The sequence below is a fragment of the Delphinus delphis genome, chromosome 2 (assembly GCF_949987515.2).
Source record: "Delphinus delphis chromosome 2, mDelDel1.2, whole genome shotgun sequence".
Taxonomy (NCBI): Eukaryota; Metazoa; Chordata; class Mammalia; order Artiodactyla; family Delphinidae; genus Delphinus; species Delphinus delphis.
The window spans coordinates 61,606,416-61,634,010 of NC_082684.1; the positions used below are offsets into that span (position 1 = coordinate 61,606,416).

General features: G+C 35.3%; 1 protein-coding gene across 3 annotated transcripts in view; it reads right to left on the reverse strand.

The window, feature by feature from the left end:
• The window catches only part of MIPOL1 (mirror-image polydactyly 1), a 309,506-nt gene that overhangs the window by 42,010 nt on the left and 239,901 nt on the right, over positions 1-27,595 (reverse strand). For all 3 annotated transcript variants that reach the window (XM_060004659.1, XM_060004660.1, XM_060004661.1), the window contains exon 12: positions 5,811-6,041. In XM_060004659.1, coding sequence (XP_059860642.1) covers positions 5,811-6,041 — 231 coding nt within the window. The remainder of the gene's footprint in view (positions 1-5,810; positions 6,042-27,595) is intronic.

The following is a 27,595-nucleotide window of genomic DNA, read 5'->3' on the forward strand; positions in this document are numbered from 1 at the left end:
CTGAGAATTTATGAAATGCATTCCTTGATTCAATCAACAAGTATTTACAAAGTGTTCAGATACATCTAGTACTGCTTTGCAACTTGTAGTCCAACCAAGAATTTAGAGGAAAAATATCAAGATAAAGTTGGCAAGAAGCAGAACAATTTTAATGAAAACATAATGTAATTATATAAAAAATTCACTGATGCTTTTCATATTAAACTATGTAAGACTATTTTAGCACAATTATTTTACTAATTATTAACCATTATGGTTAATATCAGATTCTGGAAATAGCAACAAAACTACAAAGTTTAGTAAAGTCTTTTGATGAAAAATGTAGGCTTTTAAAAAAAAAAAGAATAGCAGGCTTTTTTTTTTTTTAAAGTCAAGAAACTGTGGAAATGCTCTGTTCCCCTTCCCAGCACCCAGAGTCGTCTACCCTGTTTTATAATTCAACCTGCAAACAGATTAAGCAGCTGAGTTTGTGGAAAGTATGTTTGCTCTACACTAAGGACCCTTGTGTGACACTATGGTGACTCCCCTGATACCTCGAAGAGAACTACAGACAGTTTTCACTCATCAGCAGGGAAACCAGGCTGAGAATTCACGATTTCTTTGTAACCTCAACTTCTTCATAGAAATCAGTATTTGGCCAACAGGCAGGAAAGACTTTTTATTAGCTTTACATGTTCTTTTCTTTTCTTTTCTTTCTGTCAATACCACTCAAAAGACACAGGATGCCGTATATTTCAAAAGGCAGTGTTTTATGCTGATCTTTGAAATTTTAATTATGCGATTAAAAATTAGAATGCATGCAAATGTTAAGTAACTGATTTTTTTTAAAGCATAGAAAGAAAATTCTAAATAGTTGATGAATTTTTTTCTTGAAAATTTGTTAAAAGTTTACAATTTTTTCTTACATCTTTTAGTCCAATCTATTTATTATATAGTTATATTTTATGACGAAACTTGAACAGTATCAGTGTAAATCTGGCCCACGGTTAAGATGATATGTGATAAAAGTTATTTCATTGTAAAACCTAGATCTTTGAGAGGTCTTCTAACCATGTACGTCTGGTTGTAAATACTTTTATTTTAAGTAACTATGTGTAGCTTAAGCATGTTAAATTTAGTAAAATACATTAAAAAATTCCTTTGGGAAACTTGCTCTAGGCCAGAAGCATGTCTGTAGATGGAAAGACACATGGAAAATTATAGCACAAAGAATCAGATTTCATAACCTCTTATGATAAAAAACATCATTTAGTGGATTGGTGTGTCAGTTTTCTCTTTAATAAATGAGGATTATGGATGGTCTGGGCAAAACTATTAAAAGAAGTTTTTCTCACAAAGTTCTCGTGCTCTTAACCTGCTCTTTAGCCTCCACATAACTCTCTGAAACCAAGTGCATCCAGAATCGGCAAAAGAGTAATCTGAAAAGCTAAATCACTATGTGCTCTTCTTCCACAAACATACACATTTTTTAAAGAGATGTACCTAAGGAGAGTAATGCTTAACGTGACGGAATGGATTTCCATTGGTGAAATTTTAGGCTTTATGATACCTGGGCCAAGAAGCTATTTTGGGGCAGTGAGGTCTGGCATTTACCACATTTTACTTTATAAGTGACTATCTGCTATAAACATTGGCTTGTTTATGGATGGTAATTCTGTACAACTTTCCAAGTATACTCCTATAGGTTAAAAAATTCAAGAAAAATGTTAGACTCTCAAAGAAATAAAATATAAATTTAAAATTCTACAATTATTAGAAATAGTATATGATCTCTCTGTCCTATTACTGCAGATTTCAGGTCTTTTAAATGTAATTAAACTTGATGGAAGTTGGTGGTTAGAACAAGGGTTAAAAGCTGATCACTAACAAGTAAGAGATCCCAACTCTGAGGAGAGTGGAAGGAGTGGTGATGCCAGTGCCGTACTCTTCTATGAAACTTGTGAGCTCTAGGTACTTGGCTGGGATAAAAAACTTTATCTAGGGCTTAAAGCACATCAGAGCACACCTGAAGTTTTGCTGTGTATTCCTGACCTGATCTGCTTTTATTTTATTCTGTCATTCTATTGAACTATTAAATTGTTCTAGTTCATATGTTCATAAGCATTCATGGAGCACCCACTTTACAGCAGGCATCTGTGCAAGTATTTGGAGGCAACGGGGATACAAAGAGGAGTAGAACACTGTCTATGGCTTGGAAAAGTTCGATGAGTAATTTTACAGGGATTAGAGTAGATATACAAAGCAATTATAACATCTAGATGATTGAGACCTCTAATAAAGGTATGGACTAAGTATTATGAAAGAATTAAAGAATGAAAACATAAAGAAGCATCACAGGGGTAACATTTAGACTGGAATTTAAGGAATAACAAAAATCTGGCCAGGTACTAAAAGGGAGGAATATGTTCTAAGAAGAAGAAATAGCATGTGCAGAGATATTGTGGTAGGGGGCATGTGAGGAGATGCCACTAGAACAATGGCAGGAGGCCAGTGATAGGCCTCCTATATCACGCTAAGTTGTTTAAACTTTAACTTGTAGGGGTTGAAGGGCTCCTGAAAGATTTCAAATGGGGAAATAATATAACCTGATTTCTGTTTTAGAAAAATTAACTCTGGTGGTGGTGAGGAAGATAAACTTGAGAGAGCTAGAGGCAGGTAAACTAATTTTATGATTATTTCAATAGTCTAGAGGAATGATTATTTCAGTAGTCATGAAGAATGACTAAGGCCTGAATTAATGCAATTAACAAGGGAAGAGGTGGAGGGAATCAGGAGATACTTAGGCAGCAAACAACGGGGACTGATGGCAAAGTGAACGTGAATGATAAGAAACAGTGAGGGAACAAGGACAGTTCTGAAACTGCTGAGGACTAGGAAAGTCACATCAACTCTCCCTGTGAAGCCAATATAACTGTCCAAATTTTTTGTTTGTTTGTTTTTGTGGTATGCGGGCCTCTCACTGCTGTGGCCTCTCCCGTTGCGGAGCACAGGCTCTGGACGCGCAGGCTCAGCGGCCATGGCTCACAGGCCCAGCCGCTCCGCGGCACGTGGGATCTTCCCAGAGAGGGACACGAACCCGTGTCCCCTGCATCGGCAGGCGGACTCTCAACCACTGCGCCACCAGGGGAGCCCTGTCCAAATTTTTTAACTGAAAAACTTTTGCTTCCAGGAGTTAAGCAATTTGCCCTAAATCTCACAGGTAATAGGTAGGAAACCAGGGACTCAAACACAGGTCTGTCTGACTTGACCACAAAGCTTGTCTCTATCTTTTATGCTGCACTGAATCTCATAGGATGAATATGTTTCTCATGAGGGAAAAGGGCAAAAGGCTCCAAGGAGAGAGGCCAACGTATATAAATGCATTAGTCCTGAAAAGGTAGTGCCCTTCTGAAGAATGAGATAGTGCAGTATGAGTGAAATGACAAGAGAAGGAGGGACTATGCAACACACATTGTTCTAAAAGCATCACACGTATTATCTCATCTAATTCTTACAACATTATGAAGTAGGTGTATTACTGTCCACATACTATTGCCCACATCAAGGCAGTGTTTTAAAATGTCCTAGTTCACATAGCTATGCATTCTGAATCCAGAGCCTGAGCTTTTAAATTACCATGTTGAAGATATATGAGCATCTTTACTTATTTTACCATGCTCATATATAAATTTTATGATAAAGTATAATTAGGAATGGGCCATTGAATTCAATAATTAGGAAATTACTGGTAATCTTAAGAAGAACAATTTAGTATAAGAACTAGCCATAGTGTATTGAGTAGTAGAAGAACAAATGGGAATTGAAAAACTAGAGGTAGTGAATACAGATCAGTTATTTAAGGAATTTGGTTGTGAAGGGTAAAGGGGAAATGTGGACCTTTTAAATTTAAATTTTAATTATTGCCTGGAATACTGACATATTTTCAAAGGACCTTCAAAAATAATTGCTAGTAATAGTGATTTCAGATTATATGGAGAATACTAATACCTAACAGAATACCAATACCTGTTAATATCTAACAAAGTCTTATCAGTTGGCTTCCTGGAAGGTTATCATCTTATATCCAACAAAATAGGCTGATGCCCACATTAACTGTAATGAAGATACACTGCACACTTGAGGGCAATTAAAGATGAAATATAGTGGATTAAATAAGAAACGGAAAGCCTGCTAATATTTCATATAGGTCTGATTGCTAGAAATCAGAATAAAAGATTTAACATTTAAATTAAAATTTAACATTTAACTCTTGTAAATGACATAATTGTTGCACTTAAACTCTGTCCATGGATTGGTGCCATTTCCATTAAAAAGTCTTGATTTGTTTGTTCTTAAACGTGAAGAATAAGGACAATATAGTTAGTTTTTCAAAAGGTTAAACTTATTTAATTTAAAGAGTTATCTGAGAAATGTTATTTCTACTTCTTGGGGTACAAAGTTATTTCTTTTAAAAATAATAACAATAGCTGATGAGATCTAAAAAATAAAAGTTGACAACATTTCCAAATTTCTTTAGAAATCTAATTGCTCTCTGGGAAACACTGTTTTAGGGAATTTTAGTTATGTATAGAAATTAAAGGATTACAGGTAAAGAAAACTTTGAAATTTTTAAGTATTTGTATCCTTTAAGCAAATAGAGCTAAATCCGATCTTGACTGTCAGAAGTTACTGATTTGTAATTTCATTTGTAAATGAAATGAGATCTACCTAAATATCTATCTTGGGGTTCTTAGAACGTTAATATACTTTGTGAATAATCGGATACAGTTTCTGACTGAATACAAACTTAATCTTTAAACCTATAAAATATAACACCATAAATCATAAGTTTCAAGGTACATATACCTTAAAGATTAATTCCTAATCTGTTTTAAAACAGTCTTGACTACGTATTTACCTGATCTTGGGCTAGTAATCAAGATATAATTTCAGGGATGTTGAGGAAATGTTTCAGAAGACTTATTTTCAAACAAAAAGTATTGAGAAGTAAGAAACCTTGAAGTTAGCTCTACTTTTCCATACTGTAAAACTGAAAAAAAAATTGTTAAGGAAGAAGGTATGTCTTAGAAATTGAATTCAATTAGGTGTGTGAATGATGTAATGCTGTTAACAATACATAAAAAAGGGCTCAGTTAAAATGACAAGTTCTATTACATTAAAGCTGCTTTAGAATATTCTGCTACAGTGTTCAAGTCCCATAGATTAACAAGTGACTTCCTTGTCTGATAAGTTATTTGTTAATATTTTGCTATCTATCATTAAGGACTGACTGATTATGCAGCTTTATTTAAATTTTAATAAAAATGCAAAGATTATTGAAAATAAATGTGATCATGTACAGTGAAAAGCTGTATTAAATGCTTCAGAAGAACAACACAAGAAAATTAATTTCACTGTACTGGATTCTATGTGCCTAGAGGTCTCAGATTGCAAGGTCATAGATGATCTCAGCTCAAGTAAGATTATTGTGAAGCTAAATGAGTAGAGTTGGTAACTTGACTGTCTCTTCCCCTTGCTAATTACCTATTACCTATGAACTGATTTTAATCGTATGGCCTCCATGAACCCCTGAAGATCAATTATTCAATAAAAATGGTTTGCCCTAAATAGTAACCATGATTCGCAAGTAAATGACTTTTTGACCCCAAATATAGATATGACAGGCCGTCTAAAAAAGTTCATTTGGCTCAATCCACTTTTGTCTTAAACTATTAAGAGCATAAATAATATATTATTTAGTTGCCAAAAGAATGTGCTTTTGTTTTGTTTTGTTTCATGCTTTTGAAATAATGCAAGGTCATTTTACTTACTTCTGAACTTTGTCATTGGCTGCTCGGGAGGCCTCGATGGTGTGCTGAAGCTCTAATTCCATGTTTGCTCGATCTGTCAGAGCTTGCTGCAGTTGGGTAGCTAATTCATCATTTTGTTGTTGAGTGATGGAAACAATGTTCTCTCTACTTTTTAAAGCTTCTTCATAGGTATTAAGGGTATGGTTAAACTGATCCTTCAGATTTTCTTCTTGGGATAAAGATTTGTGTAAACTGAGAAAATATAAAAATAAATAATTTAAACATAAATATGTAGGCTGACCGACCAATAATCTATTTAACGAAAATCTCCAGTTAGAAATACCCATTTCTAAAAATCAATAAAGATAACTTAAACGGGTAAATACAAATAATTTTTATATCACAATATTATACTTGATAATTATCCATTTCTCTGCTTCTAGGCTGAAAGCTACCCAGACAAATGATTATCTTTGCTACCAAAGCATACAAAAAGATGCTGCAGGATGTTAATTTAATTGTATCAGTGTAAATATTACATTCAATTTTCTTTAAAAGGAATAGCAAAGAATTGGAGAATAAAGCATCTCTAGGTAAATAAAAGAATATAATAAGCTGACTGCAAAGAAGTGAGAAGTAAGAGAATGGGCATCAGTTTAGGAGATCCAGGGTCTATTCGGCTGAACACGTAATGAGAATGAATGAGATTTGTACAAATACTGATCAGCCTTATACACAGCATTTTCTACTTGTCACAATTGAGATATAAATGAAGTTAAAATCACAAGTCAACCTGCACAGAAATAATATGTATTCAGATATATTTTCTTTTTGTTAATGAATCTTATGCCAAACACATCCACTCATTAAGTCATACAGAGAAACAGCATATAAATTAAGACTAAATTAATGCAGAAGAAAATGCAGACAAATAGAATCTTAAAATGCTAAAGGTCAGATCTTTGATATGTCATTACACCTACCACCTGAGGTTATTTTGAAATGGCACCAAGCACCTCACTCAATTAAATAAAGACATTTTGAAAATATAAATATTTAATAATGGGAAATTTAAAATCCACACAGGAGATGTTCTTTTTTTATTAAATAAGATCATTTCAGTATATGCATACAAAAGAAATGTCGATGGGAGACTTGAAGTAAAACACCCTAACTATATAATACAGATTGATAATGTTGAAAGAAAGTAATATAATTCTTAAAGCTGTAGAAAGCTGGTCAGGGAACTTTAACTCTGGCTGAATATCTAGTCTGGTACTTTATCTAAAACTTTTCAAAATGAAGTAATTATAAATTTCTTCTTTTTGCTTAAATAGCCTATAAGCCTCTCCAGGGTGCTCACTTTGGACAAGGTGTCACACAGAAATAAGATGGACTTGAGACAGGGATAGTTAGCATACCAAAAGAAATCATGTCAGAATTCAGTTTAGTCCCTAAGAAGAGAGATGCTGCTAAACTGTGGTCAAGTGATTACTATATATGAAGTAAGAATGGTGTATACTGCCAGATTTGCAGAGTGCAAAGAAAGTATCTTCCTTCATGGTTTTCATCTTGTTATGTATCTAACCCTTACTTCATTCTTCTTGGTTCTTTCTAGCAATCCATATGCTTAAAGACTCCTGTCTCCTGCTCATTTTCCTAATTCTTCCTCTGTTCTCTCATACTTTCTGCATTGTTCCAACTTCCATTTTCTTTCACTCTACTCTCTTTGTTTACTTGAAACACCCAAGAAAGAAAGAAACTAAAAACAAACAAAACAGAAAAACCTTTAAAAAGTCTATGCTCTTTACCTTTAAATATCAATTTCATTTTTTTTTTCTTTAATTTTTTGGCTGTGTCACACAGCATGTGGGAACTTAGTTCCCCGACCAGGGATCGAACCTGCGTCCCCCCGCACTGGAAGGCCGGAGTCTTAACCACTGGACCGCCAGGGAAGTCCCTAATTACATTTTTAATTACGTAATTTGCACAAATCCAAAGTATTCAGCTTGACAAAATGTAAAGAATAAAATACAGAACAAATGCAGAACACTCCAGTCCTCCCAGTTGATCCCCTTTCCAAAGGTAATCACTAGTCCAACCTCTATCAAGATTAATATTGCCTGTTTTTGAACTTTTTGTCTGACTTAATATTTTGCTTAACATAAAGTTTCTGAGATTCATCCTGTTGTTGTATTTTATTCTTTGAAGTATTCCATTACATAAATACATAGCAATTTATTTAACCATTCCACTGTTGCTGCTATGAATAATTCCTGTATGTGTGTTTTGATGGACCTAAGTACCCATTTCTTTTTGGCTTGTTTTTTTTCCCCAGCTTTATTGAGATATAACTGACGTAAGTACCCATTTCTGGAGCAGAATTCCTCCATAGGGCGTATATATGTTCAGATTTAGTAGATACTGCAAAGTTTCCCAAAGTGGTCATACCAATTTATTCTCACATCAGCAAGAGTTCCAGTTGCTCTATATGCACCCGTAGAGTAGGATTGCGAGTCCTCTTAACTTCAGCCATTTTAATGGGGGTGCAGTGAGATTTCATTCTCTTAATGTTGTCTTTTGATGAATGTAAATTCTTAACTTTAATGAAATCTAATTTATTATTATTCCATTAATGGCAGTGCTTTTTTGTGTCCAGTTAAAAAAGTCATAGCCTGCCCTATTCTTTATATTTTTAATCTTAAATATATGCTCCTCATTTATTATTTATTTATTTAAAAAGGGATTTTTATTTATGTTTGGCTGCACTGGGTCTTCGTTGCTGCATGTGGGCTTTCTCTAGCTGCAGCAAGCAGGGGCTACTCTTCATTGCAGTGTGTGGGCTTCAGTAGTTGTGGCACGTGGGCTCAGTAGTTGTGGCTCGTGGGCTCCAGAGCGCAGGCTCAGCGGTTGTGGTGCACGGGCTTAGTTGCTCTGTGGCAGGTGGGATCTCTGGACCAGAGCTTGAACCTGTGTCCCCTGCATTGGCAGGCGGATTCTTAACCACTGTGCCACCAGGGAAGTCCTATGCTCTTCATTTAAAACTTGAAGTAGATCAGCATAGTTTGGGAATTCTGCATTTGTTTGTGATACCTACAACACTATCTAGTATATTATAACCAATTAAATATTAAGAATCAATGATTCAATTTTTAAAATCACACCATTATTAAAATCAATATTATCCCCATTTAATCACCTAATCATTCATCATTTACTAGTTTTCTACCATTTAATTTAGTCTTTTCCTTTTTTTGGCAAATTTACACTACCTGACTTTAATTTTTCTCTCAGATGGACCTGTAACTGGGACCCTTTATTCTCAAGCTCAAAAAGCTACTATTCATTCAAAATACCTTGGAAACCTTTAAATCCCCATCAAGTCTTTCTCAAACTGAAGCAGTAGCTGGAGTGATCTCTTAAAAAGATAAATTAGATAACGTCACTCAAAATCCTGCAATAGTACCTCATCAAACTCAGAATAAATCTCTGAAGATAACAAATTACATATTTTAACTCACTAAACCTCACAACAACTTAGGAAGGGAGTCCTATTAATATTACTTTTTTACTAATGAAAAAACTGAAACAAAGAGGTAAGTAATTTAATTAATCTCATACCCCTACCCTAGCAGAGCCAGAACCTGGACACACATCATAGCCTCCTTCCTGGGCTGGAATCCTCCCCTACTTGCCATGGGCTACAAAGCCCTCTATGATCCGGTCTCTCTACCTACCACCTTTTAGCAGACATTCCATTTCTCAGGTACAGCAAGCTTTTCCTGCTTGAAGCATTTCTTTGAAATGCCTTTCCCTCCACGCTTCTATGTGACCGACTCCTACTCATTCACTAGGTCTCAGCATAAATACTACTTTCTCAGATAAACCTTTTATGTCTCTTCAGTCTAAATTTTGATGTTCCTTCCTTGTTATTCTGTCTCATAGAACCTCTTTTCTTTCTTAGAACTTACAATACTTCGTAGTTTTTTTCAGTTTCATCATGTGATTTACTTCCCAATTCCAACATATTAAATTACATAGGGCAATTTTATTTATGGGAAGAATGCATTCATAAGTTTAATAAATTAAAATGTTCATAATTTTAATTTATTAAAATTTTCTTATAGGAATTAGGGAAATTTTCTTATAGGAATAAAAGTGAAGTAGAGAGGATATATTCCCAGCATGTATAAATCTATAACCACTGAAGTGCATTTTTGTTTTAGTGATGCTTTTTCCCTCAGAAAGCTCTTCCCTAAATTGACAAGAGGGCCACATTGTTTAGCTTTCTTCAGAGTCGTATCACATTTAACCTCTGTTCAAAGTTGATTGAGATGCATTGATTTTCAGACGCATTTTTTTGTATAGCAGTGGCATTACAATTTAATGGCACTTAAATGACATTGTATGGGAAAATATTTTAAGTTATAGTAAGAATAAATTATAAAACAACAGAAAAGCTGTTAAATCACTCTCAGAAACAGTGTGGCTCACACAATACTAACATAGGATGGTAACCATCCCTATTTATCATGAAGATAACGAAGTAATATAAAAAATTCAATTAACTCTTCCAGTTTTGAAATTATATAATTCTTAATGAATTAATTTTTCTAATTTAGTATAGAAAGTGAGACTTTAAAAATATTTTTACTTAGTAGTCTTTCATATAATCATAATTTGAATCCACACCAACTGTGACTATACATTATCTTCTAGGCTGCTCACCACATTGAGTCCAACAGCAGGCCAAGGTAGGAGATGCCATTCAATGGGTATTAGACCATTAAGTAGCATGTAATAGATTCCTTTCTGTAGTGGTTGCTGTCTTCATTTCAGTGTCTCCTGGTCTGTTCCCTCATGACTGTGATCCTGACTATTTTCCTGATCCCTAACTCTCTGTACTGCCTCAGCCGAAAATATCTCGGAATTTTCAGGTTTATGACCCACTTTTACATTTTGCTTGTAGATATTTATGTTCCCCTCAACTTGTGTTTACCTGCTTGTTGAACTCTCAACTGTAACGTCAAACATGGATTCATCTTATTCTTGCAAACTTGTACTTTTCCATCTATACCAAGTTTTGATGCTACTTTTCTTGGCTTCTTGTTTCCGTGATCAACTATTTCTTAAGTCCTTTCATGAGATCACTTTATTCACCATCCCACTATATGCACTTACACTTCTATTTATGCTTCATTTATTTACAGTAATTGCTCAAGCATTCATGTGATCTATATATACTGTTTATTTTAATTGAATAAATATTCTTGGATTAAAAATTTAGAGATGAGGTGTCACAGTATAGGCCAATAGTTCTTTTTTTTTAAATTAATTAGTTAATTTTTGGCTGCATTGGGTTTTCTTTTCTGTGTGTGGGCTTTCTTTAGTTGTGGTGAGAGGGGGCTACTTTTCGGTGCCGTGCGCAGGCTTCTCATTGTGGTGGCTTCTCTTGTTGCGGAGCACGGCCTTTAGGCGTGCGGGCTTCAGTAGCTGTGTCGCGCGGGCTCAGCAGTTGTGGCTCACGGGCTCTAAAGTACAGGATTAGTAGTTGTGGCACATGAGATTAGCTGCTCTGAAGCATGTGGGATCTTCCCGGACCAGGGCTTGAACCCATGTCCCCTGCATTCGCAGGCGGATTCTTAACCACTGTGTCACCAGGGAAGTCCCAGGCCAATAGTTCTTAACTAGGAGTAATTTTGTCCCTCAGGGACATCTTGTAACATCTGGAGACATTTTTCACTGTTACAACTGGAGGGGGGGATGCTACTAGCATTTAGTGAATAGAGGCCAGAGATATTGCTCAACATCCTAGATTGCAGAGGACAGACCCTCACAACAAAGAATTATCTAGTCTAATACGTCAAGAATGCTAAATCTGGTAAATGAAAAGATGTCAGATTTGGACTTTAAAGAAGTAGATTTAAATTTCAGTCTTGCTGTTCACTCTGTCTGACCTTGGGAAAAATACTTTATAACTTTAAGTATTAATTTCCTCAACTCTAAAACAATGAGAAAAATCTCACTGAGTTCACATAAGAACAAAATAAGGTGATCTACTTATGTGAAAATATCTGGCACAATACCTGGCAAAAAACAAGCATTCATATATTGTATAATTTTTTAAGAAATAATTTATTTCTAATTAATTCTGTATAAGGTCTCATACAATATTTAGATATTTTATAAGTAGTTTGATGAAAAACAACTGTTGCTACAGGTTTTTCATGAATTGGGAGAACTAAACTAGTTTTCCTAACCTTTATCACTTACTGATAATATTATTAAATCATTCAAAAAAAAAAAAAAGAGGCAGGTTTGGCTTGTTTCACTGAATAAAAATAAATAAAGACAAAGCGAGTATGGAAACCAGAAGTATGTGCTATGTTGTCCTCAGTATACATTTCCTGAAAGGACAGTGTCTGTTTTTACTTCCTGGTTTATTGCATGAATTAATTTGATCTGAGTTTCCACCTTACTGTGATTGCCTTTTCTCAAAAGAACTTCTTTTAACATTTCTTTCAAGGCAGGTGTACTGGTGACAAATTCCCTCAGTCTTTGTCTAAGAAAGTCTTTATTTCTCCTTCACTTTTGGAGGACAATTTCACTGGATATAGAATTCTAGGTTTATGTCCCAAGTTTTAGTCTGACATTCAAGGTGCTCCAGAATTCTGTTCTAGTTTTCTTTCCAGACTTTTTCCTAACTATTCTATCAAAAACTTTTATTCTAGCCAAATGGAAATATAAACTGTTCTTTAAAACTGCCCTCACACTTTTCACTCTGGGATTATTGCTCACACTGTTGCCTCCACTTGGAATTCTATTTCCCTATCCCTCTAAGCGCCCGATCACTACACTTCAAGATCCAGATGAACTGCCACAACCGTCATGAAGTCACACTCCCATATCCTGCCCAAGGAGACACTACCTGCTCTAAGCTCCATACCCTTTCCATACCCCTTGTATTATATTCATCGCTTTCTACTATCCTTTATAGCTACTTTATACTCACTTTATCTTCCCTACTTTAGTCTAATGCTATTGAAGGAAGGGGCCATTTTTTACTCTTCTTTATTTCCTTAGAGGGCCTAGCACAGTGGCTTCTCTATAAGAGGCAGACAAAAAGTATTTATTGAACATTGTTGCTTAAATGCTCCATTCGAATAAGTGGGCTCTAGTATTATAGAAGAGTCACATCGTTTTATTTCCCTTTCTTTTCTCCTTATCTTTATGTGCAGCCTCATATTCTCCATTGCTTCCCTCATCCACACTCCATTCCATTCCATTTTTGAGGAATATTTAAAGATTAACATTTTTGTTTTGAGATCATTACAAATTCACATGAAGTTGTAAGAAATAATACAGAAAGATCCCTCATGTCATTTACCACTTTCCCCCAAAAGTAACATTTTGTAAAATTATAGTAAATTTATGTAAAATTATAGTAAATTTTGTAAAATTATAGCAACATTTTGTAAAATTATTAGTATAAATTATTATTATTAGTATAAATTATTATTAGTAGTACAAATAATTAGTATAATAGCACCACCAAGATATTGACATTGATACAGTCAAGATACAAAACAGTTATATCACCACGAAGTATATTTCCCTACTTCCTTACCACTCCATCCCCTCCTTAAATCCTAAGAACCACTAATCTGTTTCCTATTTCTGTAATGTCATTTCAAGAGTGTTATACAAATGGAAAGGTTTGGGGATTTTCTGTTGTCTCTCAGCATAGTTCTCTGGGGATTCATTCAGGTTATTGCATGTATCAGTAATGGAATAAGAGTTTTTTTAGGAAATGGTCTGTTACTTCTAAATTGCCATTTTTATGCATGTAGAGCTGTCCATAGTAATCTCTTATTGTTTTTATCTCTGCGAAGTCTATAGTGATATCCTATCATTCCTGATATTCATAATGTGTTTTCTCTCTGCTCTTATGTGCTTCTTTCTGTTTTTTTTTTTTTTTTTTGCGGTACGCGGGCCTCTCACTGCTGTGGCCTCTCCCGTTGCGGAGCACAGGCTCCGGACGCGCAGGCTCAGCAGCCATGGTTCACGGGCCCAGCCGCTCTGTGGCATGTGGGATCTTCCCGGACCGGGGCATGAAACCGTGTCTCCTGCATCGGCAGGCAGACTCTCAACCACTGGGCCACCAGGGAAGCCCTTTTCTGTTCTTATTTTTAATATTTTCTTCCTTCTGCTTGCTTTGCATTTATTTTTTTGTTCTCTTTCCAGATTCTTGAGGTAGGACCTTAGATTGTTGATTTGATACACTTCCAATTTTCCTAATGTATGTATTTAGTGCTAAAAATTTCACTCTCAGCACTGCCTTAGCTATGTCCCAGAAATTTTGCTATGCAGTACTTTTATTTTCATTCACTTCCATATATATTTTTTAATTTCCCTTGAGAATTCTTATTTGACTCATGGATTATTTAGAAATGTGTTGTTAAATGTTCCCAAGTGTTTGGAGATTTGTTACATCTCCTTACCACATAAGGTAACAAAGGTTCCAGTTATATAATGTGGACATCTTTTGGGGGGGGCATTTTTGGCCTATTACAATTAATAAAATCAATAAACCTATAGCCAGGCTAACCAAGAAAAAAGAAAGAAGATAAAAATTACTAATATCAGAAATGAAAGAGAGGTCATCACTACTGATCCCAGGGACATTAACAGGATAATAAAGTAATGTTATTAACAACTCTATGTCCACAAATTTAATAACTTATATAAAATGGAACAAATTCCTTGCAAGATACAAATTACCAAAACTCACGCAAGGAGAAATAGACAATCTGAATAAGCCTTTACCTATTAAAGAAATTAAATCAATAGTCAATGCATTCCAAAAAAGAAAACCCGAGGCCCAGAGGAGTTAATCAAACATTTAAGGAAGAAATGATACCAATTTTTTTATACCAATTCTTTAAAATCTCTTCCAGAAAGTAGAAACAGAGGAAATATTTTCTAATTCAATCTATGAGTCCAGCATTACCCTAACACCAAAACCAGATAAAGACATTATTAGAAAAGAAAACCTACAGAATATTATCTCTCATGTATATAGACGCAAAAATCCTCAACAAAATATTAGCAAATCGAACCCAACAAAGTACATAAAGAATTATGCACTCCTATCCAGTAGGATTTATTCTCGGTATAAAACATTAGAAAATCAATTAATATAGTCCATTACAAAACAATCTAAAGAAGACAAATCACTTGATCATACCAATAAATGCAGAAGAAGCGCTGGAAAATCTAATATCCATTCATGATAAAAACTCTCAGCTAACTAGGAAGAGAGAAGAAATTTCTAAACTTGATATAGAGCATCTACAAAAAAACCCCTATAGCTAACATCATACTTATTGGTGAGAAATTAGATGCTTTCTCCCCCAAATCAGGGCCAAGACAAGGATATCTCCTCTCACCACTTCTGTTCAACACAGTACTGGATGTCCTAGCTAATGTAAAAGACAATAAAATAAAATAAAATGTATACAGATTAAGAAGGAAAAAATAAGACTGTCTTCGTTCACAGATAACATGATTGTCTATGTAGAAAATCTAAAAGACTCAACGAAAATAAAACAACAAAACTCCTGGAACTAATTAGTCATTTTAACAAGGCTGCAGGATGTAAGGTTAATATAAAGTCAATTGCTTTCTTATGTTGCAGCAGTGAACAATTCCAATTTAAAATTAAAACATAATATCACTTACATTACCACTCCCCCAAACGAAATATTTAGATATAAATCTAACAAAATATGTATAGGATCTATATGAGGAAAACTCAGATGAAAGATATCAAAGGCCTAAATAAATGGAGAGATATTCCATGAGCATGAATAAAAAGACTCAATATTGTTAAGATGTCAATTCTTCCTAACATGTTCTATAGATTCAATGCAATGCCAATCAAAAGCCCAGAAAATTATTTTGTACACATTGACAAACTGATTCTAAAGTTCATATGGTGAGGCAAAAGATCTAGGACAGCCAACTCAATATTGAGGGAGGACAAAGTCAGAAGACTGACACCATCCAACTTCAGGACTTAAAGCTATAGCAATCACGACAGCATTACACTGGCAAAAGAAGAGACAAACAGATCAGTTGAAGAGAATAGAGAGCCTTGAAATAGATCCATACAACAATGGTCAACTGATCTTGACAAAAAAGCATAGGCAATTCAATGGACAAGGAATAGCCTTTTCTTTAACAAATTGTGCTGGAACAAATGGACATCCATACAAGAAAAAAAATAATCTACACCAAGAACTTACACCTTTCACAAAAAGTAACTAAAAATGTGTTATAGGCCTAAGGAGTAAAATGAAAAACTATATAACATCTAGAAGATAACATAAGAGAAAACTGAGGTGATCTTGGGTTTAATAATGAGTTTTTACATACAATACCAACACCATGGATTTTTCATAATCCATGAAAAAAACAGATGTTAGACCTTATTAAAATTAAAAACTTATATGCTGCAAGACATACTGTTAAAAGAATGAAAAGACAATCCACAGACTGAAGAAAATCTTTGAAAAATACATATCTGATAAAGGACTAGTATGCAAAATATACAAAGAACTCTTAAAATGCAACAATAAGAAAATAAGCCTCAATTAAAAAATAGACAAAAGAAGCAGACATATCACCAAAGAAGAAATACAGATGGCATATCAACATACAAAAAGAGGCTCAACATCATAGGCTACCAGGGAACTGCAAATTAAAACAGTGAGATACCACTATACCTATTGGAAGAGCTAAATCCAGAAAAGGAGTAACACGAAATTCTGGTGAGGATGTGGGGCAACAGGAACTCCGGCTTATTGGTAGTGTTAATGCAAAATAGTACAGGTACTCTGAAAGACAGTTTGGCAGTTTCTTACAAAGCTACACATAATCTTACCATATGATACACTGATCGTGCTCCTAAGTGTTTACCCAATAGTAATGAAAACCTATGTCTACGCAACAACCTGAACGTGAGTGTTTATAGCAGCTTCATTCGTAATTTCCCCAAACTGGAAGCAACCAAGATATCTTTCAATAGGCAAATATATAAACAAACTGTGGTACATCCATACAATGGGATATCATTTAATGATAAAAAGTGAGATATCAAGCCCTGAAAACACATGGAGGAAACTTAAATGCATGTTACTTAGTGAAAGAAGCCAGTCTGGAAGACTATATACTGCATGATTCCAACTATATGACACTGTGGAAAAGGCGAAACTACAGACACAGTAAACAGGTCAGTAGTTGCCAAAGGTTCAGGGGGAGGCAGAGGCGGATAAAAAGGCAAAAGCACATGTTTTTTTTTAAAGTGCTGTGACACTATTCTGTATGAAACTGTAACAGTGAGTACATGATATTTTGCATTTTTCAAAACCCATAGAATGGTACAACACAAGGAGTGAACCCTAATGTAAACTGTGGACTTTAAGTAATGATAAGGTATCAATATGGTTTCACTAACTGTAACAAATGTGCCACACCAACACAAGATATTAATAATGGGGAAACTACCTGTGGGAGGAGGTATATGAGAACTCTGTATTATCTCAATTTTACTTTAAATCTAAACTGTTCTAATAAATAAAGTCTATTAAATCCCACCCTCCCAAGACACACACACACACACACACACAGTATTAATGAAGGCTGACTAACCATAAGTCCAGTAAGAATCAAAAGTGACATCAGATAGAAAAGAGGGCAAGCATAGCCAGCCATGGCATAATAGCCAAATCAGACCTAATCACACCTGAATTTAGCTATGTCTGTTATAAGTTATAAACTGAAGCATCTCCACAGGAGGGCTTATCAGGTAGGGTAAACCCTACCTGTGATGAGATGTCATATTTATGTAGACACTAGATAACAAGCTGTTAGAAATAGTGTAGAAGAAATCCCTGCACAATGTAGAAGACTGGACTCAGTCATCTCTAGGTATAAGTGAGCTCACGATGCTGAGGCCTAGTTAAATGCCAGATATCATAATTTGTCATCCTAATTCTACTGAAATGGGTACTCCATCTAAGAACAGTCACACAAAGGAAGAGTGTCACCCGCATAAGGGTCAGTTCTAGACAAAAAGATTTTTGAGGAGCTTGGCACAAGCTCATTAGCCAATTTCTTAGCAGATGGCTGAGAAGTTTGCTCAACTACTGAAAACTATGTCCCATACCATCTGCATGAATAAATGATTTTACTAAAAACGTAAAAACCTCAAATAATCAACTGTTCGTTTTTTTAAAATTTATTTTTTAATTTTTGGCTGCACTGGGTCTTTGTTGCTGTGCGTGGGCTTTCTCTAGTTGCAGCGAGCAGGGGCTACTCTTCATTGCGGTGCGCAGGCTTCTTTTGTTGCAGAGCACGGGCTCTAGGCCTGCAGGCTCAGTAGTTGTGCCGCACAGGCTTAGTTGCTCCGTGACACGTGGGATCTTCCTGGACCAGGGCTCAAACCCGTGTCCCCTGAATTGGCAGGTGGATTCTTAACCACTGTGCCGCCGGAGAAGCCCTAACCAACTGTTCTTACATAGGGTAAATATTTTTCTATTTTATTAGTGATCCTAAGTGACTCCCTTAGGAAAAGTAAATAAAGTCCTATTAGATATATAGTTTTATTTCACATTATATAAAGCTTAGGATAAGCACTGATGCCGATCTCAGCTACGAGGTTTAAATAAATTCATTTTATGAGACCATTACAAACACACAGTGCTTGATACACAGCTGTTGCTGTACAGTTATTTGGTTAATTGAATTGCTGAATAGGGTTCAGTCAGTATGCATACTGGAAGCATGTGCTTTGTTTTACTTGGAATTGGGTGGCAGCATGGTGACACGTCAGGCCCTGCTTCCCTTCCTCATGTAAATGAATGACTACTGTGTTCTGGGCACTTTGCTAGAGCTAGAGCTAGAGTAGTGACTAAACACACATTTCAAATTACTTTAAGTGCTATAAAGGAAGGGATGTGACATTTGAGTTGAAATTTAAAGGTAAGAGTAGGTATTAACTAGAAGAGAGGTGAAGGAAGCATTTCAGGCACAGGGAAGAACATGTGCCAAGGCCTTATAATAAGAGAAAGGATGGCTGATGAGCTCAATGAAGCCCAGTTACAACCAGTGCTCGTATCAGTGAACAAGTGGTTGGGTCTAGATCATAGAGGGCCTTTTGGAACATGAGGACCAAACAGGAATTTGGTCTTTTTCTTAAGGCAAATGAGAAGCTGCTAAAGGATTTTAAAGAGAGGGGAACAAGATTTGCCTTTTAAAACAATTGCTCTGCTCTGGCCAGGGGGTGTTTTGTGTCTCTTCATCACCTTACAGGACAAACAGCCTCTAACCACTAAGATGCACCTTGCTCCTTTTCTGAGTGGAATTTCAAGAGAGCATGGAACTATATACTGAGGCTTAAATCTAGGAAATAAAATTCTAGAACTCACCTTTTATTTATTTTCTTGGGTCAGATATTCCACTTATGAAGATTTTTTGTTTTGTTTTGTTTTCTGCCAGGGATTCTGACTAAGTTCAAAGGTATGCTAGTCTGGTCTAAAAGATGGGATTTCTCTTGGACCTAGTTTGGGATCATCTCATTTAGAATCAAATTGTCTGTGCTTGCTGTCTTCACCTCAAATTCTATTCAAGGCTCTACCATCTGCTCTGTCCACAACTGCTCCAGAAAAGATCTTGTTGCTCAGTATAAAAGACATTTTCAATCTTTATGTTATAGGACCTATCAGAAGCCAATTCTTTCTGGAAATGCCTTCTTTCCTTGCTTTCTATGAAAATACACTTCCGGTTTTCTGCTTCATCAAAAGTATTTCTTGATGCTTCTTAATCTCCTTTGGAGGCATCCTTAACTGTTGGTTAACTGTTGGTCATTCTAGCCACTCTCCCTTGATTTCAACCCAGTCCCATGGCTTCACTCAATCATTTATTTCACTTGGAAGTCTTTCTCTCCAGATCAGATTTCTATCCTGAGCACCAGATCTACACAACTACCTAGGAGACATCTTCACTTGACCATCCTGCAAATATCTACAACTCAGTATGTCTAAAACTAAACTCATGATCTCATTTTATATCCTTCTACTAATCAGCCCTTTCTTTCCCTCCCTTCTCCCTGGGCATCACTTTCTACTCAGTGTAAACGCTCAAAACCTATGCATCATCCTTGACATCCATTTCTCACCTAAAAATCTAATCAATCCTTTTGATTGATCAATCTAATCAATCCCTTGCATCTTTCTAGTATTCTTTTCAGCTCCATTACCATTATCATAATTTAGAGTGCCTGCTACTATTTTCTTAAGTGGGTTACTTCAATAGTCTTCACTTGCTCTTTGCCTTGAGTGAGTTTTCTAAAGCACAAATATGAATGTATGACTACCTGGATTAAAACTCTTCAATGACCCCTCACTGCTCTGAGGATAAAGTCCAAATTCCTTTAAGCATCCTTTACAAAGCTCTTCATGCCTCTCTATCCAGCTCACTTCTCTTTATTCACCTATTTACCTCTATACTCAAGCCAGGATGAACAAATTTCATATCCCCTAGAACACTGACCTTACCTTTTTTACTTAACTAGCCCCTACTCATCCTTTAGATCTCAGCATGGATATGAGTTTCTCTAAGAAATCTGACCTGTTGTTCAGATTAGGTGATCCTCTCATGTGTTCCTATAGTACTCTGACCTTCCAACTGGACAGATGTTAAGCGATTTTTTTTTTCACCATTTGATCTCTAGTGCCCAGAAAAGGATTTAATAAATATTTGTGGAATTGATTAATTAATTACTGGTTCCATAGGTTTGCTTCATGTGGTTCTTAATTTTTTTAATGTTTTAATGGTTGACTAGAATCTCTGTGATTGGTATGTGCCCTGCAGAATATAAACTATGGATATGTAGTACTGGTCTGTAGTTAACTGATGTGGCTTCCGGGTTGATTGCTTTGTGAACACTAAGAGTAATAAAAAGCCTAAGATTTAAAAAGAAAATGAAAGAAAGAAAAGTAAGCAAAAATAACTCTGATCAATTATTCTCTTCTGGAAGGAGATTTTACATTGACTCTCATTACTATGGCACCATTGTGGATTTCAGCAGTTTTCCTGGAATACTAGAAACAAGTGCTACTGGACTCCCCCCTGGTGGATGAATGAACATTTGCTTGTAGTGAAATAATCCTTGAAAGGAGTCATTCATTCAATAAATATTTACTGAGCAACTAGACATATATAGTACCAAGTACAAATTAAATGCTTGAGGATACATCAGTAACCAAAGCAGATAAAAATGTTTGATCTTATAGAGGTTTTGCTCACTACGCTATCTTTAGTGCCTGGAAGAACGGCTTTATATTTGTAAATTGATTAATTAATGTTACTTAAGGCCTGCTTCTAATCTGAATCTCTCTTTACTTCCTTACATCTTGATAGCCTTCCATTCTAGATATGGGATTGCATGGCAGATGCATAGAGAAGGAAGAAGGAGAGCTGTAACACAATCCTCCTGGGGGTAACCTCTACATCTCTCCTATTTTCCTTTATATCTCTGATTTAAAACCATTTTTAGGGACTTCCCTGATGGTCCAGTGGCTAAGACTCCATGCTCCCAATGCAGGGGGCCTGGGTTTGATCCCTGGTCAGGGAACTAGATCCCACATGCCACAAGTGAAAGATCCTGTATGCTGCAACTAAAGATCCCGCAAGCCACAAGAAGATCCTGCATGCGGCAATGAAGATCCAGCATGCTGCAACTAAGACCCGACACAGCCAAATAAATAAATAATTTAAAAAAAAACAAACATTTTTACCATAATTTAGTGTAATCAACAAACGCTAGCTTGTGAAATTTAAAGCAGTTCTCTTTATAGTGAATAGAGTTATAAGAAATTATCTTTTATCAGAATTTTGTTCATGATTTTGGCTACGGTAATTGTAGAGAAATGTTTTTCACACACACCAGAATGATTCCTTATGTTTTAGGAAATTACACATGTGCTGTATACATCTTATTTAAAAGGAAATCAATCTGTTAATCATTTTGTTATATTTTTTAGCAGTTGCTCTTTATAATATGTGAAAATTGAAGACATGAATAAAATCAGTCCAAACTTCTATCAGAATACTTTATCTACATGTTTTAGGGATTATGAAGATAAAAGTAAGGTTATTGTTTCTTTGAGAGCTAAAGAACTCAGTAAAGCATTCATTCAGGTTTCTTCAGAAGGGAACACTTGGTTTATCAGCAGTCTGATAACACTAAAACATGCCTTATAGCACATTTATAGGCATCAGAATTCTTTCAAAAAAATGTAGCTAATAATCAGGATGAATGTCATTTACTTTTGTTTTGGGCTCCAGGAAATATTGTTTACTTTGCTTTAAAATTTATGTGAGTCATTTTGGTTATATGCCTTTTTTAATTAGGTTGAAGGAAGCAATCACTGGGGAGAAAGCGGAAATCAATTCTGATCTGATATTGATAGCTACTGTGCTGTAAACTGTGTGTCCTTTCTAATTAAATGTAAACATGTTCAGTTCTAAAGTCCAGCAGCAATGACACCAGTCACTAGGAAAGATTGCCTAAGTACTTACTGCTCAACTGATCTGCCTGGCCTTTCTTTCTTTCATAGTTGTGCTTGTGCAATCATTGCTGGGGTGAATGCTGGTTGTAACTGACTTTTTTTAGGTCATCTTCAGAGAAAATATTTGACAAGAATGTAGAGTGCTCTGTAATACCTAAAGTTATTTATTAACTATGTCCTTCTGATAGCTAATCAATGGCATTGCACAGAGTCAAATTTGTTACGCCAAACTGCCCCCCTGCCCAAAGCTGAGTCTTGGTAAATATTTAATGGCAGTAGAGGTGTTTTGCTAGTTATCAAACTGATATGTTAAAGGACTCTTAAAAGCAACTTTATCTTGCCTTCCCTTCCATAAATGATTTGCTCAGCAATATAGTGTGTAGGTGTAAAAGCATCTGGCTTTCATTTTACTGAGTATCTTGCTCAGAAAAAGACCAAGTAAGAATAAACATGAAAAAATGCTCATTTTAATCAGTACTCTGTCACTTAAACATAAGAGGGGAAAACAAACCACCAACAAACTTCTCTCCTTGGTAAAATGCCAACTCAAAGCATAAAACAACCCAGCTCCTTTCACTGTACTAAACACTACACCAGACTTATTCAAAATCCATTGTACAGCCGCCGTCATCAGGAAATGTTATAAAGTTTCTGTTGCTACAGAGTTGCTACGTGCTCTGTAAAGATCAGAAGATGTCTGGATTTTTGGTTTTTATTCAACACAGTAAAGGTTGGGTTTTACATCTTTACCTTTTAAATTACTGAATTTTAGGCCCTCTTGTTTCACTTACTCTAACTCCTGGCTGGGCAGGAAAAAATGGCAGTTTTTTTTTTTAAATGTGGAAGAAATCTCTTCAGACTTAAGTTTTATTAGAATACTTGGTAACTGTTTAGAATCTTTCTAGAAATTAGGCTGATTTAAAATTTCTTTCACTTATTTAATTCTTATAGATTTTCAAGGAAGTTAACACATTTTTTATTCTGGCCTTCCCCTCAGTCTAAAAATTTAACACTAAATTGACTACTCAATACTGTCTTATGAAGTATGAATTTTAATAGCCTAAATCTAGAAGGTCACAAAATTATTCTCCTAAATATCAAATAAGAATGGGTGACTCAAAGCACTGTACTGAATTAATGGCCCTTTACGATGCATCCTACATCAAAAGGGTTTTCTTTATCGAAAATAAAGAAAAAAGTGTGAAAGTAAAAAGTTTAAGTTCTCAGAATGGAAAAATATTACAAATGTGCTAGATCTGAGGTGGAAACACTGGATTTCACAATCCTTGGATGATCTGTTTATTTACTTTGTGGTGGTCTGAAAGGAACGTTTATACATTTTTTTGCCTGACATGGCTAGTGTATAGAAGAGAAATAGCCGCCTACTATCAGTGACATGAATTTTTAAGATATTACTGATGGGCCAATTGGTATGAAGGCAAGGTTTCTCAATTTTTCCTAAAATTCTTTCTAAGAGTTATTTAATAATATGGTGCTTTGAGAGAGCAAGGTACCATACTCCAACTTTAAAAGGAGTTTCATTTTGTACATTGCTGACCTCTGTATATTAAAGTTTGGAAAGATGGCATAGAATATGTATGTTTTTAAATAAGTATTTCTGGTTTATGTCTCTTGAAGACATGTCTATATTCATTTTGATATCTGATATTTTATGCGATATAATGGCATTTCCTTACTTCTCAAAATTTGGCCAGGGACCCAGGTCAGACCAGAACTAGGGGCAGGCTAGCAGGTACATGTCTGGGGCTTCAATTTTAAATGGTCACAAAAACCTCACCGGAATAAATTTAAAATATGGGGGTCAATAACTCATGTTGCACAGGTAACCAATTACTCATGTAAATGAAAAAATGTAAATTGGGTTACTGCTGCTAAATAGATGGGTACCTCAACTGGAAATTTAAAACAATTTTTTTTGCTGTCTCTGATACACAATTACATATTATAATGTATGACAAATCAATCAATTACACTTTGCCAGCCAGCTAACTTCTGAAACCATATAATATGGGGTGTGATGCCATAGGTGATTTAGTTCTAATATACTTCTTCAGAAACTGTCTGGTTTGGGAAGTTGCAAAAGACATATAGAAGAAGCTATGGCAGTACATAGTAGGGGCACCTAGCCCAGACTGACTGAGGGGTAGAGAGGAGCTTCTTAGAAGACATGTCTAATCTGAGTTTTGAAAAAGGAATAGGAGTTGCTCAATCAAACAAAGGTATATAAAGGATGTTGTAGCTAAAGAAGGTCATGTGTATCAGCATGGTGGTATGAGAAAAGCCTTGATGAAAATATTTAACTCACTATAGACTTGCAAATATGTCCAGTCCTAAAGAGAAACCTTCAGATCTTTGTAAAGTAGGGGAGGGAGAGGAGATTATTTTCAGAGGGAAAGAGAGTGTTCTCTTACTTCCAAGTATTTTCTGAAACTAAGAGAGAGGATAACTGATGCTCTGAGTGCTGTAAGGTCAATGTGTGGCAACTCTTTGGTCTGGTTGAGGACATGCTCATTTTTACTGTCATCACTCATTCATTCAACAAATATTTATAGAACATCTACTTTGTGCTAGACGTAGTTCTAGGCATTATGGATAGAGTAATGAATGAAACAGATCAAGATCCCCACTCTTCTAAAATTTTTGAGAATGAAGTTTACTTGGCTTTATTTAGCAAAGACCCACCTGGCAGGTGAGGTCCCTTCCTGGAGACCTAACATACAGTCCTAGTCTGAGAGGCTCTCATCTGTTTTCCACTCTATCCTCTATATCAAGACTCCCAGATACCAATTCTTTGGTTTTTAAAACTAATGCTTTATTTCAAATCTTGTATATATTTTCATGGTGAGTCCTCTTTTTATATTATATGTATCTCTGGAATAGATTTTCTGTCAACAAAGTATATCTTGCTATAATATGTCCTTTTTAATAGTAAAGGTATATTTGAATATTATGCAAACACCAAAAAGAATATTAATTACAATTTTAAAGAACAATTCAATTGTAAAAACAATTCCCTGAAGGTAGCCTGTAAAGTGAGTTTTTATATATCCATGCTTATTTTCCAAAAGATTTGATATTTTTATAAGAAAAAACATTAGGATGAACTGAAATATTTTGATAATAAGAAAAGGTCTGAAATCATTAATACTAGATTTTGTAGTATCCAACATCCATCTATATTCTGGTAATCACTGCCCATAAGAGATTTACTTTGAGGAGAGACAAACATAACTTCTAGGTCTCTTAGAAGTAAATCATCAAAACAAACAAACCAACCAATCCAACAAACTGACAGTTAAGTGATATAGCAGGGAAATCTTTACTGTCCTTACAGGCCAATATTTAGCTAGCTTTGGATTGAAATAGTGGATTAAGACAAGATGTACTGCTGCTGAGCTTATTGTAGCAAAGAATGTTAGGCTCCTTTCAATAAGCAAGGTTGTATTTCCTTTATCTGAAAAATTCATAGCTGCAACATGCTTGTTTTTCATTTAATAAATTCCTATTGTGGGTATGTATAGAACTTATCTGTAATACAAATATAAACATGGGCCCAACTATAATTTGTTCTTCACTTGGGGAATATGTATCTGACCTTGTTCACTACTCAAGAAAATATCTGCTAATTGAAAGGGATTTTCAACTAGGAAAAAATATAAAAAAGACTGATTTGGATGGGTAAAGGACTGAAAGCTGGACTTCAGTTTATTTTATTCAGTTTGTTCCTGCTATGGGTGCAGTAAATTCATAAATAAAGAGCTACCAATATTAATATAATATAGAAGAAACCTATATTTTCATCTACATGAGACAGGGCTTCTGCAATAATATTGTCAGCATATATTACTTTTTTTGGTAACTTATTGAAACATATTGCAAAACAGAATATAATAAATGATTATTTTAACGAGAAAATTACATATATATGGATTACATCTGATTTGGTAAACATGAATTTACCAAATTTGAGCTATTAAAGGGATCACTCACAACACAATGAAATAAATTTTAAAACTTAAAAACATGTACTTTTCAAGAATAAGACATTTCTAAAAGTGTACCCTTTTCAAAAATGTCTGAGTGTCTATGATATACCAAATATACTACTAGCCCAAGTGTTACAAACTGAATAAGAGTATGTCTGCCCTTAAGAAATTAAGAATGCAGTTGAGAAGACAGATAATTATACTACAAACAGAGCAGAAGCAGGCCTAATTTGGCTGGTGAATGGGAGGTGAGGATGGTAATAGGTTATTTAGAAGAGAACAATTCCTAAAAAAAAAAAAAAAAAAAAAAATGTAAGCAAAAGCCTACTGGTGAATCAACTATACTCCAATAAAAACTTAAAAAAGAACAAAGCATACTGGTGAGAAAAAGAACAGCATGTGGGCAACTGTAAGCAGTTTGTTGTGGATGGGGTCTCAACTAGATGGCAGGAAGAGGGCAAAGATGACACTGAAGAGGCAGTCATGGGGGAGGTCATGCAGAGCCCTGAAAACTATGACATTATCCTGTGGGGATGGAGGACCATTACTGAAAGGCTTTAAGGAGGGAAATGGCAGCCAGGAGTGGGGAATGGACCCGAAGATAGCAAAACTGGCTGCAGAGAAATTATGTAGGGGGCTATGTCAGTAGTTTCAGTGAGATATAATGAGAGTCTGAATAGGGTATTGGTAACCATGATAGAAGAGAGACAACAGATTCAAGAAGTATTTAAGAAGGGAAATAGATGAATTTGTTGACTCAGGCATTTAGAAGGAAGAGCAGTTTTTTAAATAAAGTTGCTGCCTTCAGTTTCAGACATTCTGAGTTGGGGTGCCCATGAAGTATCATCTGGAAATGTCCAGCAGATAGTTTTCATACATAGACTGAAGCTAAAGAGAAAAGTCTGGGCTGTGTATCTGCATTTGGGAATCATTAGCATACAGGTGGGGGCTAAAAAGCAGAGGAATAAGTAGAGGCAGTCCAGGGAAAAGATTTCTAAAATAATTATCACAAACAATGAAAAAAATTGCTGATAGACAGTTATAATAAAAATCATAGACATTTTTCCCCAGGAGAGACAGTGTCTTTTTCCTGATATTCTAAGTGAAATAATAATAAAAAATATTTATCAGCTACCTCCTATGTGCTCAGTATTGAGAGAAATAA